The 19,805-nt window shown below is 38.7% G+C and overlaps 2 protein-coding genes across 4 annotated transcripts; one reads left to right on the forward strand and one right to left on the reverse strand.

Moving 5' to 3' along the window:
• Positions 1-438: 438 nt before the first annotated feature.
• sh3bgrl2 (SH3 domain binding glutamate-rich protein like 2) lies at positions 439-8,551 on the reverse strand. Its single transcript, XM_068342301.1, has 4 exons — positions 8,344-8,551; positions 3,686-3,871; positions 2,601-2,681; positions 439-2,094 (listed from the first exon to the last, which is right to left on the reverse strand). Exons 1-4 carry the CDS (start codon positions 8,386-8,388, stop codon positions 2,080-2,082), a joined length of 327 nt encoding a protein of 108 aa, XP_068198402.1. The 5' UTR covers positions 8,389-8,551; the 3' UTR covers positions 439-2,079.
• Positions 8,552-11,015: 2,464 nt separating this feature from the next.
• On the forward strand, positions 11,016-17,365 carry lca5 (lebercilin LCA5). 3 transcript variants are annotated; one of them, XM_068342760.1, is made up of 10 exons: positions 11,033-11,109; positions 11,846-11,980; positions 13,040-13,437; positions 13,745-13,986; positions 14,108-14,413; positions 14,835-14,972; positions 15,090-15,186; positions 15,296-15,432; positions 15,507-15,666; positions 15,746-17,365. In XM_068342760.1, exons 3-10 carry the CDS (start codon positions 13,047-13,049, stop codon positions 16,615-16,617), a joined length of 2,343 nt encoding a protein of 780 aa, XP_068198861.1. In that variant the 5' UTR covers positions 11,033-11,109; positions 11,846-11,980; positions 13,040-13,046; the 3' UTR covers positions 16,618-17,365. The 3 variants fall into 3 exon arrangements, with proteins under 3 accessions (XP_068198859.1, XP_068198862.1, XP_068198861.1); XM_068342758.1 differs by lacking the exon at positions 11,846-11,980 and having other exon boundaries at positions 11,016-11,109; XM_068342761.1 differs by lacking the exon at positions 11,846-11,980 and having other exon boundaries at positions 11,016-11,109; positions 15,510-15,666.
• The last annotated feature ends 2,440 nt before the right edge of the window (positions 17,366-19,805 follow it).

Genomic DNA, 19,805 nt, shown 5'->3' on the forward strand with positions numbered 1-19,805 from the left:
CCCCAAAAAGCCTGGGATATTGGAGAGGAAACTCCACATCATCCAGGCTCCAAGGCGATCTGACTAAATATCAGCAACTGAACCACCAGCGCAATGTAGTTGTCCACCAGTCATTTGTTTTCCTGTGTAGCTTTAATACTACTGCTTAGCTGAGAACGAGATACATGGCTTTCCACCATTCGTACCATCATTTGATCAGATGTTTACCTTTTCTGGCCACTAGATGTCACTGCAAGCGGTCCAACCATCACCATGTGGTCCTCTTTTTTTGGATTAACTACTGTACTCACTATTTAGTTCACACAATTTCGATTTTGACCCCTTACGTTTATCTTTTGATGACTAATTGACTGATGTGGACTTCCGTTTGATGTTTGCAAAATGCTTTTGGAGAGATGTTTCTCGTTTTAGTCATAGAGACACTTACTTGAACTTCAATAGTTTTCTGAAATTTACAATTTTATACTTTGACAATAACAAGCACATGAAAGAAACAAAGCAGGTTTACTTGAAATACTGTGATATTATGTCAAACGAAGGACAGCTCAGTGTCAGTGATTTCTAAATCTCATACAAAAGCTACATTTAACCATCGTGGTAGCAGGAGAGGTGCAGCGTAAAGTACATTCAGACAGTTTGTGGTCCAAACAAGCATATTAGTGTCCATTGACAAAAGGTCACAATGTCATGACGATTTTACAACAAATGGGGATATAACTGAAGAAATATCAATTTCATTAATGCGGAAACCAGAATAAATCTTGGATGAAATCACGTATTTACCGGTAACTGGCAATAAGTAATAATGATAAATGCTTTCATATGATGGCACAGCTTTTGGGGAGGGATGGCTTAGCGGGGCCAGACCTAGACATACATACATCCTTCACATACAAGCACACAGGAAATAATGTTTTGCTGTCTCCCAATAATTTCATAAGGAGGCCTGGTATTGATCTCTGGAAGAGAGAACATAGAATACAAATTGGAGAACAGAAACAAGAGTTGTCAGGGATGAACTCCATTTCAGTTCATAATATGGAAACACACAGATGGCAGACTGCTCACATTTCCTGTTTAGTATGTTGTATGTTCTTCCTCTTTTGGAAACAGTGTACAAAGCAAAGTACAGGCACTGATAGGGAGGTTAGTTGGAGCTTCACAAGTTGATCATCTCCGCAATAATCTACTTTTTTCCCCCTGTCTTCTGCCAGCAGACTTTGAGTCATAATCTGTGGTTTGCTCCTAAATTTGGTTTATATATATATATATTTATTTATTTTGTCTGCAGCAGTCTTGATAAGAGGTCAAGCAAATCCCCTGAAACACTAACAATGAACATGTCTTTTTCCTCTATCACAAAGCATAACTAATCTGAACATTTGGAAACTCATTTTAAAATATTCAGATTTAAATTTTGATAGTAGGGTAGGGAAATCAGTCATAACAACAAAAAACATTATAGGCAAAACACAAGCACGAATGTTGGTGAAGGTTTCACCCCTCATACATTTCATAATTCTTAGAATTTTGTCTCATCTGCATTTTTGTAAGCTGCAGTGTCACCATCTAATGTGGAAACCCTCCTCACTCACACATATGCACATATGCACACACACACACACACACACACACACACAGAGGCTAGGTCTCAGGTTGTTTCAGACTGCAGTAAGTGCTGCCTCTCTCTTCATACATCCTTCATTAGCAGCTGCTGATAGTGACCGACACAGACAAACTAAAGCACACACAGATCTGCTCTACTGATGCAGGGGTTTGCTACATGGTCCTCTGGTTTGCACAGATGTTGCTACAGCCAATATTTGCCATCACAGTGTGTTAAACATGAAAAATCATGAAGGACATCCCTTCCAGTGGTTATGTAACTGTGGCCTCTTGATATTTAGACACCTTTTGGGAGTGTTGTTGGAATGTTGTTTTTAAGAGTACAGGGTGAAATCCATTGCATCTGACATTTAGCAACAAGCTGGCGTCACACTTGAAGGAACCTGGGAAGTGCTGCAGCTTTGTCCTCATATTTTAAGGTTCCTTGGATGTCGCAAGCCAGCAGTTGATAAGCTACGACTCAGAATCCTGTAAATCAGAGAACAGAAGAAAAAAAGATTGAAAAATTAGGACTTATGTTATATTTAGGTTGAAAAGAGCATGTATGCTACATAGTTGGTCACTGTTACTAAACAAGAAATATAATTGAAACTGGATGCATCGGCAGCATCCTGCCAGTTAATATGTAATCATGCCATTTTAATTAGTTATCCAATCAACCCCTGGGGGACGGGCAGAAAAGACATGAGGCTAAGGGGGAAATCAAACACATGCTTTAAAGTGAAAAGAAAGAAGCTCATTTGATGTTTGGCAATTCAATTTTATGTCGTTTCATTAAAAAAGGTATAAGGCAAGTCAAGCTCTGCAACAAAATATAGATGCTCTTCTTTGTAAAGCATTTGTTTCTCTGCTTGATATTGTCGATAACTATTGACAGACTGAGGAGGTAATGTCACCGTTCTGAACAGACTTCAACTGTTAATGCATTCTTACTGTGTTTATATGCCATACAACCAGAAAAGCCATTCTCTTACTTTAACTGAGGGTTGGGAACTGAGCCCAAGGAATGAAAACACAGTGTTGTTCTCTTTCGACTGGAAGAAATCTTCATAGTCCTGAGGAGGAGGAAAAAAGTGTTATAACACCTGTAGAGGTTTGAATGACTGGTTGTAAATACCGCTGATGAAGCATCCTTCCACTGCTACCTTTAATGTAATTCAATTGTGTTAACATTTTAGAGTTGACGTTGGATTACCGTGACCAGTGAGAGGAACGGCAAGCAGAGCAGATAATCTGCTTCAACCGAGACACTGGATTACGATGGGATTACAGAGCAGCAAGCAAGGTGGAGGACATGGACTGGTAAACCTTAACTGAGATAACTCATCTATAGGTTAGTTTGAACATGTGTTTACATCAATATGAAGCATCTCTAATACAATTTTAAATAATTATACTAAATAAATACATACAATTTATCAAAAAAGCACATATTTATCCAATTAATAGTCCTTCAGGGTAATAGGTCATATGATGTTATCTTGTTGGCTAAGGAATCTAACAGAGACTTTGTAGGTGTTTAGGTACCAGTGACTAGGAATTAATTTGACAAAGAATGTAGTTGACATGTGATTTATTCATGCCACCCTTACACCCATGATCAACAGTACACACAAGTGCCAAGGTTGTGTCGGCTAAATCCTGAGCTGCTCCGTGTTTGCAAAACAGTGGAGTCATCCAGTCAAGTTTGAATAAATTAAATCATACCATACAGAAGGTAAAGCTACTACATGATTTCACTATAACTTAAAGGCACTGCATAGTTATTAATGAAGTGAAGAATGACACTTTTGACTAATGGACCGGCAGGTTGTTTGCATCTTGTATTTTATCAGTATTTCCCTGAGAACAGATGACGTTGTCAATATTTCTTCAGATTGCAGAGTGTGGTAACACGTAATACAATGCCTACAAAACCTCATAATATTCCTGGAAAGACCAGAAGGTGTGCAGAATTTCAGATAGAAGTTCAGAGCTGAGTTTGTAGAGATTCCATGGAATGGAAATATAGTGTTCTTTAATAAACATTTGCTCAAGAAGAAACAAATATCTGCTGTACCCCACAGTAGCGATCCTCACTGAAGATCTGTGGAGGGAGTGGGTTGCCTCTTTCTGGTTGCTTGTCTCTGGGGATGTTACGGTACATCCAGAGCCTTTGGTCCTCCAGCATGGTTATGTCTACTTCCTGGAAGTTGATTCTATTTGCCTCCAGGAAACCCAACACTTCCTGCTGGTGTTTCTTTACCTGCAGATGTTGAAAATGAAGAAACCCAGACAGAAAAAGAAAAAGTGATGAGGTGAAGATTTGGGCAAATATATCCACATGTACATTAAAAAACACAAAAAGATGACAGGAATGAGTTAAACTGAACAAACGTATAATCCACTAATCCGTGAACTCATACTGCCATCGTGTGTGGATGTGATTATATAAACTGCAGCTGGACCCTGTCTTCTCAATGTACTGTACTGACATTGAGAAGAGAGTCGACCCTAAACAGGTCATCACAGGGTCAACATGAAGGAGGAGAATTCAGGGCCACATTCACATCCACAAGAAATTTTCAGTCATTGGTTTTATAATTCGTGCTGTAGCAGGAAGTCTCAGTACCCGGAAATGACCCCTACAGACTGAGATAATGGTCGAATTCCACAAAGAATGGCTATGATCAACTACATTTTAAAAGCCAAACTTTGATAAAATAATCTGCTAGTTGTTTGGTTGAGTCTTGTGTCTTTTCTTACTCATATCTATTTTGGATTGTGGCTGTGTGCTCCAGCATTCATTGACATGACAACAAGGCAGATTCCTTTTTGTGTCTGATTGCTACCATTTATTATCCAGCACACTAAAAGCAGGTTTTACTTTATTTTTAATGGAGAAGGCGGTAACTGAAAATCTATAATTCAAGATTCAAGGCTTTTATTTTTCATGGGCATGCCTGCTCAGATACAGCAGCAGTGAGTTGCGACTGCAACTACTCCAGCAATGTGCAAGCAAAAATAGACATAAAAATACAGACAATAATAAAAACACAATGTACATATATACACTCCTATATGCAATCCCATACACAATATACAATCAATACAGGATATACAATCATAGGCATCAGGTGTTCAAACAAACAGAAGTAAGAAAGGATGCAGAAACGAGTGGGTGAATGGAAACGAGAGAAGGCACCAAATCACATCAGCTACTGAGCTGCCAAACCCCGAAGAGCAGCCTGTCCTGATGAAGGCCCACATCCAACAAGCAACCAGGACACTGAATGTCAGAACCCAGTTCGATGGTACACTACTGCCCTGTGTGCTTCTGTGTACAAGTTTACTTCGGCTCACTTCGGTTCGAGCTACGTCATTCTTGAATTACACGTTGGTTTTAAAAAAAAAATACACTGAACTTCAATTTAAAAAATCTCAACTCTGCGTCTGTCCACTGCACATATTGGAATCTTAAAAATACTAGCAACCAATTGAAAGCACACAATATCATGTTACTGTACAATGAGTAGGAATAACAAAAACCCAGCAACCCCCGTGATCCGCAATGCAGAAGAAGCGGCTCTACTAAATTAAAAAATAACATTTAGTTGTTTGTAAGATTAATATAGATTCGTATTAACCACATATTATTGAAAATGCACTCAAATGTAGAACAGGGAATGGTTATTATCGGTTTAGCCAGAGAAAAGTTAAGTCAACTTGCATCATGTGTCTCCTGGAAGCATGTAATGACGTAAGCTGGGGTATAATTGTACATCTTGTCGTGTGAATGCATGATGTTAATGATACTAATGGAACACAATGGAACACTTGTTTTACCTAAAAGACAGGGTGAGATTGGTCTGTACACGCTGCTATACATGCACCCAAACAATACAGTTAATAATCTGTCTCACATCCTCTATTTGTGGCCATTTAATGTCTTTATCTGGGCTCTGACAAGAAATTAACTAATTGCAGGGATGCTGATGGCCTTTAAAAGGAAATATTTGTTTGTACTGGTTAAAGAATAAAATGGCTGAGAGTCCCTTTTTGGTCTGAAATTTTTTTACATCGCTGGTCCCAGCAGCGCGAGTCTAAATTATGAAAAAGCACCCCCCCTACACAAAAACACACTGTCAGGAGAAGCATTTTCCTCTTGTGTGCCTGCATCTAGACTCAACATGATGAATCATTTCATTGAACGATATATTGACTAGAAATAACTGCAATAAACTACAAAACTCTCATTTGAAGATCTTTTATGCCACTCATATAATTACAGAATAGCATAATAATTTCACATATTCTTTCATAGAACAAGCAATTTAATTCTTCAGAAACATTCTGAAAAATGCCCTTTAAAAAATTAAATGTTAAAATTAATCATTTGAACAAACCAAAATGCAGCACTAACAAAAGTCTATGTAGATGTCCTGTAGTTAGTTCAATAAATCAAATCAATAAATTATCATCATGCAAAAACACACACTGTTGTGAGCTTGCATGCATTGTTGATTACCGTACTTTCTAAAATGCAGGGGGTATTAGACTATTCCTTAACCCACAGGCAGAGAGACATGGGGAAAGAGAAAACTTGGGTTATACCAGAGCAACAAAGAAAGGAAATCGGCAAAATTAAATCTATTAATAGCTTTAGACTGCAAGTTTATTAAGAAACAAATCTGACAGTCAAGCCGTCTTAATCTCTTTTACACAAACAGAAGCAATGTTATTATTTCTCAGACCAGATAAAGTGAGGCTGCTTTTTTTTTTTAAAGAAACGTATTTATGCTTGCACTAGCATTTAAAACACAACATAGCAAACTAACGTAAAACCTGATGAGAAATAACCACATATACTCTGAGAGACAAGGGCTAACCCAATTTGATTTCTGCCCCATTAATCAGCTGCTTTCTTTGGGGGGGGGGGTGGAGTGGGGGGGGGTTGAACTTTCCCATCTGCTGACCATCATTACATTTGTACCATTGTCTTCCTCCATCTCAGTCTCACACTACCAGTATCCCATACAGTATTATTCTGTTCTTTGACTCACACACATTCAGTTTCACCTCTAACAAGCTGAGGTGGATCCAGCTTCACCTTTCCTCTTAATTCAATCATCTGTAACTCAATTCAAAAGCATTCAGAGTGAATTGCATTCACATGAGCTCCACACTCACATAACTGACCCAAATGTTGGATCCATTCAAGCGTACAGGATTGTCTTTTGTCTGAATGTGTGTGTGAAACACAGACAGCCTGCAAGTATTGGATATATGCGTCAGAGGATTAAAAATAAAACTTGTGGTAAACGCTTAAAGATTATACTGCCCTCTGCTAAAGACAGAGCGTGATAAAGTAAATATATTACTCATTTGTCCCATTACCTAAGACTTCAGGCATTCCTACTGGAGTGTTGTTTGATGATTTTCTGCTTTTACTTAGTATCAGATGGGCCTCCTCAAAGACAAGTACCTGTTTTCACTCCAAAAAAGCATCACAGGATTGGGCTGCAAAGAGCCATCATTTCCAGAGTGGGTTTATCCTCCGTTTTCATTTCAGTCTCTGACAGTCCAGTTGAGTATTGAATAATATATAACTCCATGTTCGAGAAGTTGAAAACTTTTGTCGATCGAATCAATCATTTGATGACTTCTCATGACCGAAAGTAAACTTTCTAATAATATATATTAGCATGAGTCAGTGTCATAAATTTATGTAAGATTATAAGTCAATTGTAAGAATTCTTCTCTCGATTTACTCACTTCTTAAGAAGCTTTAGAGAAAGATCTGAAAGTAAGAGAAAGTGAACTCGTTCCTAAACGTATTATTCCAGATTTTGATCTTGTCAAAGTAATGACCAAAACAACAACTGTCTGCTGGCATAGGAAGCAGATTACAATTATTTTTTGTCACAGAAATTAGATTTAAACATTGTATATTATTCCTGTATTTAGAGCAGCAAGGATTAGTAACTGACAAAATTAAATAAAACAGGTTAAAAAAAATCATTAAACTGTATGTGTGTTTTTTAATTAAAAATGGTCCATGGTACATGAATGAATGAATGAATGAATTAAGGTAAATAAAAACTCTCAGCCTTAGTTTGACAAGATAAATCACAAGAAGTTTTGGATTTGGGGAAATACTTGTAATAATTTTTTGACTAACATTATTGAGGTAACATCAACCCCCAATCATAAACAGGATGAGTAGTGAAGAAAATAAATGGTCGATTACATGAATGACTGGATGAATGCATTAACATGTATTTTTAATGGATGGTAACACAATTATCAGACTCCATAAGAGAAACTCCAGTAAAGCCGTGGACGTGTTCCTGTTCTCCTGCCCACCTGTAGGAGTGGATCACTGCTGACCTGTTTGTACGCCAGACACGTACTTTGTTCTACATGTCGGAGGTTTTACAAGGACTTGTTACACACTTTACATCTACACAATGAAAGAAGAAATTATAAGACTTAACTAAGCTGAAAAGTATTGGAATAAAAACAATCTACCTAGAGAATGATCATGTTTATCTCCAACAGCGCTTGCCTGTGTGAACGCCGCTGATTTCTTTCGCTATGGTCGATGAGCACAAGCTCGGTTACATAACACCGATAATATTCGGAGGATTTACGAGCATCAAGATGTCCATAATGTTTAATATGGTTGCATTTCATTACACGCAACTGTCATCAAGCTTGGGAAATGTTCCTACTCACCGCTATGGAACCGGTGGAGGAGGCGATGTAAACCTTGATGACCATTTTAATCCCAAAACCGGGTTAACTTCCAAATGAATAAATACACGCGTCAGGCTGCCGGGTGTGAGTCCAATGCGAGAAAAACGTGTGTCTCCAGCTGCTCATTCAAACAGACGCATGATCGTCGTCCCCGTCCGATGTGGCGCTCACTTTCACTCCGCGGACGCACATCTCCCGCGGGAGAGGTGGACTTCCGGTCAACATTTTCAAAATATGACAAAAACAACGTGGTTGTGTCGTTGTAAGGACTATGAACTCAATAAAAGATCCAAATGTATGCACGCTCAAATTACACGAAGCGGATCACAATGCTTTGTGTTGGCATCTTGAGTTGGGTGAAAATAAATAGTTTTCAATGTTCGTCTCGGTTTAATCAGTAACAAAAACAAAGAATCCGGATGAAAACAAGAAGTATGAAACATTCCATCAGCACAGAGGTCTGATGAGAGGCAACAGTCAATAATTAGAAAATTAGACTGTAATAAAAATGCAACAAAACTATGTTATGGCTGTTGGGGGACCAGGTGAGTGGTTTCCCCAGAATGCTTTCAGAGGGTTTATCTGAGGGCATGAATGTTGTGTTTGATTGTGTTCTGGCTGTTCACTAGAATTGCCTTTTGAGCAATAGTTTGTATTTACAAATGCTTATGTTATGGTTGTGTAACCTTTTGCACCAGTGACTGTGTCACCATGCAGTCTGGTCACCAACCACCTTTGGAGGTGAGAATGTGGTAACAAGAGAAGAGACAGCTCTGAGGCAGTGTTTGTGGATGGTAACATGAATGTGGTAGTTGCTAAATATTATTTGGGTATGTACATGTCAGGTCCAATATGCATGCCAGTGGTATCAGCAATAGCTGTAAGAACCTGTTTCTGAGTAGGCTCATCCCAATCCTGGTTAATACATGAGGTTGACCGTGATGCAGACGTACCACACTGTTGTTCCCCTAGCAGCATTATACTAGTGTACATGTACTATTGTGGAAAGATGAGCATTCATCATCTTGGTAACTTGTCTGATGGACTGACCCAACTTCAGAATGCCAATGTCACAATCCTGGTCATGTTGGTAAACTGCAATGTACCTGCCTGATGTCAGAGGATAGGTTAGTTTAACCAGACAATGACCGTTGAGAACTTTGGGTTAGTTGCCTACAGGAATCATGCCTATTTCTCTTTATGTTGGTGTTTGTATGACTACTCTAAAAAAAAGTTAAGCATATGTAATTATCACAAAACTTGATCTTTCTGGAGATGTACAATGAATATTACATTTGTGTTGCATTACAAAATGCCTTAACTCTAACTTTAAATATTTTAAAGTTGTCAGCATACAAATATTAGCATAACACCCCATGTTCCTTAAAGTTAAAAAAATTAAACATCATTTGATTAAATAAAGAGGTAGTTTTATCAATTGTCTGTTGAAAGAAATTTGTATATGCTGTCATCTGCTTTATTCATACAATAAATTCCAAATAAATATTTTTACTGGCAAATATTTGCTTTTTATTTTAAAAGAATTTTTCGAATTTAATTAAAATAAAGGAACCCCTCCTCTTTTGAAATAAGGCTACATATCCAATTTTTTTTTCCCCGCTTTCACTCTGTTTTCATGTAGGATCATACAGATGAGAAATTATTTTGTAAATATTTCCTATTACTGTACAAAATTAGAAGATTTGTGGCCATAATGGCAGCTAGTTTTGCTGGAAAATATAATCCAACAAATTATGTAGTTTTTGCGGAGGCTCTACTCCCTAGAAAAATGTAGGACTGAAAACTCTTTCTACTCAAAATGCAGGATAACATTGGATCAACCCAGAGCCAGACAAAATGGCACTAACATTGTGTTTAACAAGTTTAGCATTTGAACTATTTGTGACAAGATGATTTCAAATATGAATATTGCCGTGGCATCAAATGTTTGCCCTTGGATAAAAGCCCTTGATAGAAGAGTTTCAGCTAAAATGAAAGGAAAGGTGTACAAAACTGTGGTGAGACCAGCGATGTTGTTTGGTCTAGAGACAGTGTCACTGAGGAAAAGACAGGAGACAGAGCTGTAGGTGGCAGAGATGAAGATGCTGAGGTTCTCTCTGGGAGTGACCAGGAAGGATAGGATCAGGAATGAGTACATCAGAGGGACAGCACATGTTAGAGGTCTTGGAGATAAAGTCAGAGAGGCCAGACTGAGATGGTTTGGACATGTCCAGAGGAGAGATAGTGAACATATTGGTAGAAGGATGCTGAGTTTTGAACTGTCAGGCAGGAGGCCTAGAGGAAGACCAAAGAGGAGGTTTATGGATGTAGTGAAAGAGGACGTGAAGGTAGTTGGTGTGAGAGAAGAGGATGCAAAGGACAGGGTTAGATGGAGGCAACTGATTCGCTGTGGTGACCCCTGAAGGGAAAAGCTGAACGGAGAAGAAGATGAAATATTTGCCCTAAAATATGTGCTAGTTTGGGTTTAAACTGTAGCGATACTGCTGTATGACAGTGATAGTGTTCATAAGGGACATTAAGGGTGGTTTATTAATTATTGATTATTAATAAACGGGGCTTCCTCGTTGTGATAGTCACCTAAACTTAAACCCGTGCAACAGCGCCCCCTGTGGTGACAGTATGACGGTGCTGGCGGTGCTGCGGTTGCCATGGTACGGCGTCAGCGGTGTTACTGGATCGATCCTCTCGGCGTGGGCTTAAAATACATTTCTAACTTCGTTGACGGTGAGGATCAATCTGTCTCATTTTTTCCTCCTGCATATAACTGTAAATGGATATGTTGAACTGTTAGCCATGACGGTTTTCCTCTAAAAGAACAAAACATACTCTTTTATTGTTGATAGGAGCTAATTTTGCTAAGCTAAGGTTCAAGCTAGCTTCCTGCTACCTGAAGCTGTATAGCTACGTTCAGTGATGGCGGGTAAGAAAAAAGATGTTCGTTTGTCCAAAGTGAAACAAAAAACAGCAAAGTGGGAAGGATTGGAGGCCACCAGTAGACATTTATCGGTAGCGGCTAACCCGTGTCCCACCTGTTGATATTTTCTGATGCTATGCTAGCGCCATAAGCGATCAAGAAGCCATTCCTCTGCTAATCTGCTAATGTTAAAATTACCGTCAAAGTACAAGTAGAACCACTGTTTTTGTTTGGGATTCAGTCTTTCCTCATCTTCACGATAAGTTGCTCTTGCGAATAAAGGCGCCATGGAGATGTGGTTCGTTCAACATGCTATTATAGCTAAGTGATCTCTTCAAAACAATCGACATGTCAACGACATGCTGTCCGCTTGAACACCGTCTGTTCGTGTCATGCAGAGACAAAGAGAGAGACAGACAGACAGAGAGACAGACAGACAGACAGACAGACAGACAGAGAGACAGACAGACAGACAGGGCCACTGTCACCCTGCTCTGGTAAACCCTTCATTAGTGACTTTTATGTGTTTAAACATATTTTCACCAGTGATGTTGTGGCTGGATTGTTCAGAACCGGTTACTGTCAGCAGACGGAGCTGTCAGGGCTGTGATGCGGCTGGTGTGAATGAAGAGACTCAGGTCTGGTTAAAGGCTTGTTCATTTTATTATTGACTGAAGACATGTAAGTAACATTTAATTCATAACACTGACTCCACACTTATTTTTGTCATCAAACACCATTGATCAGCAATGCCACTGATATTGTAAAATAAATTAGTTTTGAGTGAATAAAAGAGGAGTAAGTAAAAGTAAGGAGTGAGTAAAAGGTGGAGAGAAAAAAGAAACGAAATTTTGCTCTGCTGATGAGTTTATATTTCATGTCTGTCTGGTTGCATTTATGCGTTAGTCTAACAAAATAGTTCAGATTCTGAAGAATTCATTGAGAATTTGTACAAAAAGAAGGCCTTTGGGCCTGGGAAGAGTCAATAAAACTGTTTACAAACTGTAGAAGCATTTTCAAAAAGAGGATTTTTCTTCCCTGCTTGTCTTACGATTATTTTCATCTATATTTAGGGAGATGGTGTTGTGCATGCCATTAGTATAGTTATTATAATGCTGAATTCTGACCTTTGTGCTCATGGTCTTGATTTATTACAAATAACAACTGAAATGTGAATTTTCTGGTTCTTTAAATGAGTTATATTTCAAACACATACAAATATGGAGGGGCAAGTGTGGAAATGTTTAATGTAGGATTTGTGTGCTGTGAAAAAAATGTTCGTGTTCATGTTCCAAATAAGCCTCTTTTTCTTTTTCCTAAACATGTTAGCAGAGTTAGCATTGATATTCAGACTGTTAATAAGTCCATATGGAAGACAGGGGCAGGTTTTTTGTTTTGTGTATGGTGCCAGTGGTGGTGAATAAGTCATATCATGCATCATTTCGTCTCATGGAAAATTCTCTCCGTCTTATGTGTTATGTTGCTTAGTTACCGAGACACAATCCAAAAAACCTGACAGAGGGCAGTCGGCCGTCCCTCTTCTTACTGTTTTGGATATATTTTGAGATTTGGAGCCAAGTTTCTGAGATCAATTTATTTATGGGCTAAATAATCAAAGTCTGTTAGTTCAGATATGGTGCATTCTATAAATTTTAATTTTTTGGATTGTAACTGAAAGAAATCCTGATGTGTTTATTGTATTTTCATCCTTTTTATGGTTTATTTCATTTCTTCTCAAAGTGACATCATGGAATCCGAAAAACTAACAGATCCATACAAGGACAACAGAAATGCTCAAAGTCGCCAGTCACTCTGGAGTACCAAGAATGAATCTCAACAGTCATCTTTTGAACAGTACAAAAAGAACAAAGACGACAAAAGCCAAAATGAGGATGAAAAAAACGAATGCGCTGAGAGTAGGTCGAAAACCAGAATCAGACGTCCGGATCCAGACCAGGACCAGGTATCGGACGGAGAAGCAGTAAGAAGTAGTCGATCTTTTTACTCTGAGGAGTGTGAGAGTGCATCACCCTCAGAAGGTTCTTTCTCAACATACTCACGGTCTCGGACTCCATCTCCTACTCCTCAAACAGAAATGCGAGCCAAGAGGATTTCTAGCAACTCCCTCTACAAAACAGGTATATAAAGAAGAAATGATAGATGGATTGATGGTTGGAGATGAAGTTTATTGTTATGTAAGTTAAACATGATAATATTTGTACAAAACAAAATCCTCCTTAATTTACCCTTAACTTTGACTCATACTTTAGCATGCAGAATTTTCCCATAAGTAAAACTTAATTTCAAATAATTTTTAGCATCAACAGTATTTTATGTTTACTACTGCTAAATGTCCTTGTCTATGTGTTTCACTAAATCCCAATAAAATTGTTCAGTGTCTTTATCTTTAAGGGATTTTTACATATGTGTTTCCGTCCGTCGCAGGTGGTGTGTTACGTCAGGGTAGGTCTTGCTCGGAGCGTCTTGGTGTCCAACACCTGAAACAAAGACGTCGAAGAGTAATCCATTCACAAAACATGGACTCCACACCCCCTAAAGACCTAGACCTGGTCACTAAGAGAATGCTGTCAGCCCGCCTGCTGAAGATCAATGAATTGCATAATGCACTTGCTGAGCTACAACAGCGCATTGATGAGCTCCAGAAAGAGAATCGAATACTTAAACAGGTAGATGGAAAACTAGTTGAAACTGAAAATCAGTCACATAATCTCTTACCAATTATGTTTTCTACTTGCGTTGAACATCTTTGACACACTCATATTTAATGTTGACCTTTCCACGTTGCAGCTTCAGGTGCGTCAAGAGAAAGCTCTGCAGCGTTTTGATGGCACAGAAAACGAGATCGTCCAGCTGATGGCACGCCACAACAACGATACCCACGTGCTGCGCGAGCGGCTCAGGCGATCTCAGGAGAGGGAGCGGGCAGCAGAACATCAGCTAAAGGAACGAGAGGAGCAGCTGCTCAGAAGTCAAGCAACCAGCGAACGGTTGAAGAAGCTGGTTGACAAGCGAGAGTTAGGAGCTAGAAATGAGCTGAGTCGTAAGCTAGAGGAAGAGAAGGCAAGGTCACAACAAGCTGAAGGAAAGATAAAGGTACATTTGTTGTTGCTTTCCTTCATTTATCCCAGATCTCACCCATAACCTTTTTAATGTATTTTACAAATGTGATTTGTATACATTTGCAGACAAATACACACTAGTTAAAAAAAATGAGATAACACTTAATTCACACTTCGTATCTTGCTGAACAGATCTTGTCAAGTTGAAAATCTTTATTGATGTACATCGTATAATTTGATGAAAAAAAAAGATGTAACAATCATAACGGATAGTCATCAACCTAGTGAGAAACGATATTGCAAATTGATATCCATGAACTTTAACTAACTTGATGTGATGCTTAAGTGTTTCCATTAAATTTATAAAAATCTCAAATCTGTTTCAAAGTCAAACTTGAGTTCCTTTTTGCCATATAGAAGTTTGACAAGATATTTGTCATTCTGCGTGTTTTAAGGACCTGGAGCGCAGCATGGAGCTTAGCACCAGTAGTTACAAGAGACAGCTGGCTGCAGAGAGAAAGAAGACTCTCAACGCTCAGGAGGAGATCAGGACTCTGCAGGAGGAGCTGGAGCGACTGACCAATAAACTCAAGGTCCATATACACAAAAATACATGCAAAAATACCAGATGAAACAAAACTGTTTGGTGTTTGTTCATAAATAAATAGAAAAAAATCTTTCAGTAAATGACATTTTCATTTCATTACTAGGAGAAAGAGCGAGAACTACATACCATGAACATCTACGCCAACCGCATGATGAAGCCTTCATTCAGAAATGATATTGACAATGGTTCAAAGCGGAAAGGTAGGCCGAAGCCGACTGGTACAGAATTAATTTGGTAACTTTTTGGTCATGGCTTTGAGGATCGTTAGCAAAATTAATTTAGCTTTATAGCTTGTTTTGTTTCCCAAAGTTCCGAGTAGGACCAACACTAAGACAACACAGACTAAAGGCAGGGTATCTAGTCTGGATTTCCCTACACCTCCACCTGATATCATCAATGCCAATGAACACAGTGAACATGCAGCTGATGAATACCTATCCCTCAAGGTAGAGTGAAGTAACTCCACTTTACTTCTTTCCAATATCCACGTGTCCTCATAGAAAGTTTTTCTGAATGTCAGCAGGAGAATGTGGGCCAACTGCCAAAAGCAGACGAGAAACTTCTCAAGGAGCCCCATCAGAAGATGAGAGACCAAGAGCAGGCTAAGGAAAAAAGGGAAAAACAGACTGAAATTTGGGAGCCAAACTTTCTAGAGAAGAAAGCACAGATACCAAGAGATGGTAAGATAATCATCCCTCCTGTGTGGAATCAGTGAAATGCATGGTAAAGCACCAGTAATGCTTTATGTTATGTCCACAGAGGAAAAGGTTGGAAAGAGGACAAGTTTGATGTCAAAGCAGGAGGAGAACAATAGGAAGCAGGACCATGTTGAGGTGAGGAATCGGAATCAGGATGTTATTGTCAACCAACAAACGACAGACGAAGCGCGTCACAAGAAAGACCAGCTGCTTGCTAAGATGCATGAAATTGATGAACAGAACCGGAGAGCTCAGGACACTGTGTTTAGTCCTTATGAGTTCAATAAGGGAACAAGTAACTCATCTTCTCCTTATCCTTCTGAGCAGAGGAAACATAGCTCTTCCATTTTTAACCTCACAGCGTCAGAGACGTATGATGGTTTGGATGATGCTCCTGGAAGCAAGGATGGTAGTAGATCAGACACAGAGAGTGGAGCTCTTCCAGCCAGAGTAGGGAGGAGAACACTACGCTCCCTTACCTCCAGTGATGACCTGGCATTTGGAAGCTATGCACCATCTTTTGGAAATATAACTTCTCAAGGTTTTTTAGGCTTCCCTCCACCTCCACCCAGAGAAGAAAGGTACTCTGCTTTAGAGGGTATAGGTGTTTTTAGACCAAAAGAGGCTGAGACAGATAAACAAAAAGAGAAAGACAGAGGAATGGGGAAGGACAAGAAATCTAGACTCATGCAGGAGCTATTTGGAGCAAAACCTTCAAGTGGCAATGTGGGCACTTTCAATAAAATGGACATCTTAGACAATTCTCCAGCTACCAATAATGTATGCTCAGGAAGGGAAGGGCTGCTCACCTTCAACTCAGGATCTTCCAACCATCAAACATCCTCCCTGAATACCTTACATGTTGCAGATAGTAGACCAGCCGTCTGTGCCATCACTTCATTTGATGACGACATTGAGGAACTGGCTTTATGAAATTCAGTAAGATTCAATATAGGTCTTTTCAAAGTAGATATGGTGAAGTCCCTCCCTGAGTTGAGGGATGGGCATAGTCTAGAAATTAAAGTCTGAGTACTCTTAATTTAACAATAAAGATGTAAGCATTTGTAAACAAAACTTACTGTGGAATGTTGAAAAAAATAAAAATGATGAATAATTTAAGTTGTTTTTTTAAATGTTTCATGATTTAGACAATGAATATGATCTTTGAGCAAACATGGTCATGTTGGTGACATTCGAATACAGGACTTAAACTGCTAGTCATGTATTTGTTTTCGCACCTTGTCATATTCTTTAGAAATAGTAAGTTATTTTTATGTGATTTGATTCTATTTTATATGTGTCATTATGTATAAATATATTATTACATGCGTTTTTAATTTGTGTTCCTGTAATAATGTACCACTCAGCATTTTGACAATCACAGAATGTTTACTGAGTGTCTGACACTTTTATTAAATAGGCCATTTTTAAAATTTGCTGCTTGTGTTCAGGTCTGTGACAGCCAGTATTTTATTAGTTTGAATTAAGTTTCAATTTCCAAGGAAAATTTCCCAGGAATACTTAAACATGTAATACTTGTTCATATAATCAGTCACATATATCTAGTTGTATGCTGTAGACACATTTTTGTTACTATTTTACTTGCAGTATATGACTAAAGGGCATCAGGTGTTTGACGACTGATGATGAACTTTTACTAAGCACTTTTTGTCCTGCAACAATAAACATCAATATTCCAATTCATGTTCCAGGGTCCAATCTTCTGCACTAAAATAGCAAAAATTTGAACTCCTCATTTTTTAAAATAAAACTGTACAAAAAATGCTCAGTCAAGTGATTCACAACACGTTCACCTTGATTTTTCATTTTATTACACATATTTATTATTTATTGACAGTATATTTTGGAAATCACAAGTGTATATACAACTCAAGCTATAGAATATTACTATATACAACAAAGTGCAATAACTTAAATTATATCACTGTACACATTATTCAAGGTCTGTTAACGAAGTTGCTTGTAATGATTCTTAAGATCCAGTAGGTGTCAGTATCAATACCTGTACAGTTTGGGGAATTTGCCTTCATGAGGCCTCATCTACCCATCACTACTGGATTCCATAGAGGGGGTGGGGAAGAGGATGATAGCCAGTGGGCAGCACTTCCCACCCCCTACATGTGACTGTGGGGGCAATAAGTAGCTCCTACAGTAACAGACTGCTGCGCCCACGATGTACAGCAGAATGCCTCCCCAGGTCATTCATCTCAACTGCCACTAGGACTTTATGAACTCTGTAAAATTTCTTTCACATACTACATGTTCGATCTTTTTTTTTTTTAGCCTTGTCACTTGTCTTCATGTCATCTTTTGTCATTTTTGAGGCCCAATCTTCCAATCCTGTTATACTGCACTCTTGAACGCCCTTTTTTCTGCTGAAGCAATTAAATTTCATCATTGTGGGATAAATAAAGTTTATCTTATATTCCAGGTGTTTCTGACAACTCTCAATGCCATCTGGATAGGTTTTTTTTTTTTTTTTTGCTGCAGATTTATGCATCTAAGCCCAAGCCAGAGATGCATGGAACTAAACTGCAACAGCCCAGGAGAGGTTGACAAAGGTGTCCAATGAAGGGTTTTATTTATCAAGAAAACTTAATACATATGAGATCAGATAGTTGTCAGTTTGATAGAACTGCTATACAATACAGTAGACTGCTTATGAGCATTCTGTTTCATTTTTGGCAAGTAGCTTTTACGCTTCCCTTCTTGTTATCAAATGTTGCCAACTGCAAAATGTAGCACAGTCCCCAGCTGACAAATAAAATGCGTTCTGAGTGGTTGTTTGTAAACTGAATTGTACGAAAGTCGTTATTTATTAAATTTTAATCTATAATTACAAGAATGAAATGGGTGACATCAAAGCGATGAATGTTGGAGATGCGGGTGTGGAGCAGTGCTTGATGATGGGGGTTGTGGCAGAAAGGGGAACATTTAGACATCAGTCAGCACTAGTTCCTATGTACAAATGTGTTGTGTAGTTTTTCTATGGTAACTGCAGCGTGGGACCTCCAGCACCTGGTTGGATCCAGAAAACAGCATGGACTACCTGGATGTGGATCTCCAGCATTTTCCACCTACTGGTTTGTGTCATCCTTCATCAGTCCACCAATCACTGGGATTTAGGTTGGAGATCAGACTACATAAACACCAGTAAGGATGACGGTCATTTAGACATACAGTACAGCTCCTTGTGCTTCAAGGAATTGCAACACTTTGGACTGTGTTAACTGAGGCACTCGGGAGTTTTGAGGAGGGACTGGGCCAGGGATAGTTTCAAATTGACAAAAAGACCCTAAAATGCGTTTGTCGTTACGTTTTTCCTTTTGTTTAGATACAACAGGCATTGTGTTGCTGACTCCCTCATGTATTTATTCTTTGTTGGAGAAATAGTTAATTCCCAGATCAAATTGAATGAGTCATCTTCTATTTCTTTGTATTGAGCATCACCCATCGGTCCTGTCTCCTAAGTTAGAGTCCTATACATGTTACGTATTTTTTATTTACATTTGTATTAATAAACAACTGCACCATTAATAGCACCATTAGGTTCTATGTACCGTGCTGTTCCCTTTTCCATCATGATCCAGGGTTTGTAACAGGCACCATAATGCAAAAAATGTGCAGCTGCTGGGGAAGAGGCACGAAAAAGATGAGAAGATTTATAGAGTAGTCCAGGAAACCCTTTGATTCTGAAGAGGGTATTCTGTCTTTAGTAGTAGTGTTATAGTAGTAGTAGAAATAGCTAGGCTTTATGTGGTTTTTCACATTCACCTGGAGAGGACTGTAACTGTTGGAGACAAGTACACAATTGGTTCTGAGAAGTTGTAAGTTGAATTGCACAAAATAATGTTTGTTAAAATTCTATATTCTATTCTATCTATAATTGCCATGTGAAGATATTTGTAATTATTCAGGTTAATTGGCCAAAACTACTACAGATGCAGTATTTGCTTTGGGGATGTTGATAGAGAAGTAAAGAGGCCAGACGGAGCTGCATTGTGTTTTTGTAGATCTGGAGAAAGTTTATGACAGGGTGCCCAGAGAGGAACTGTGGTATTGTATGAGGAAGTCTGGAGTGACAGAGAAGTATGTTAGAG

Source organism: Antennarius striatus, chromosome 19 (genome assembly GCF_040054535.1).
Source record: "Antennarius striatus isolate MH-2024 chromosome 19, ASM4005453v1, whole genome shotgun sequence".
Lineage (NCBI taxonomy): Eukaryota > Metazoa > Chordata > Actinopteri > Lophiiformes > Antennariidae > Antennarius > Antennarius striatus.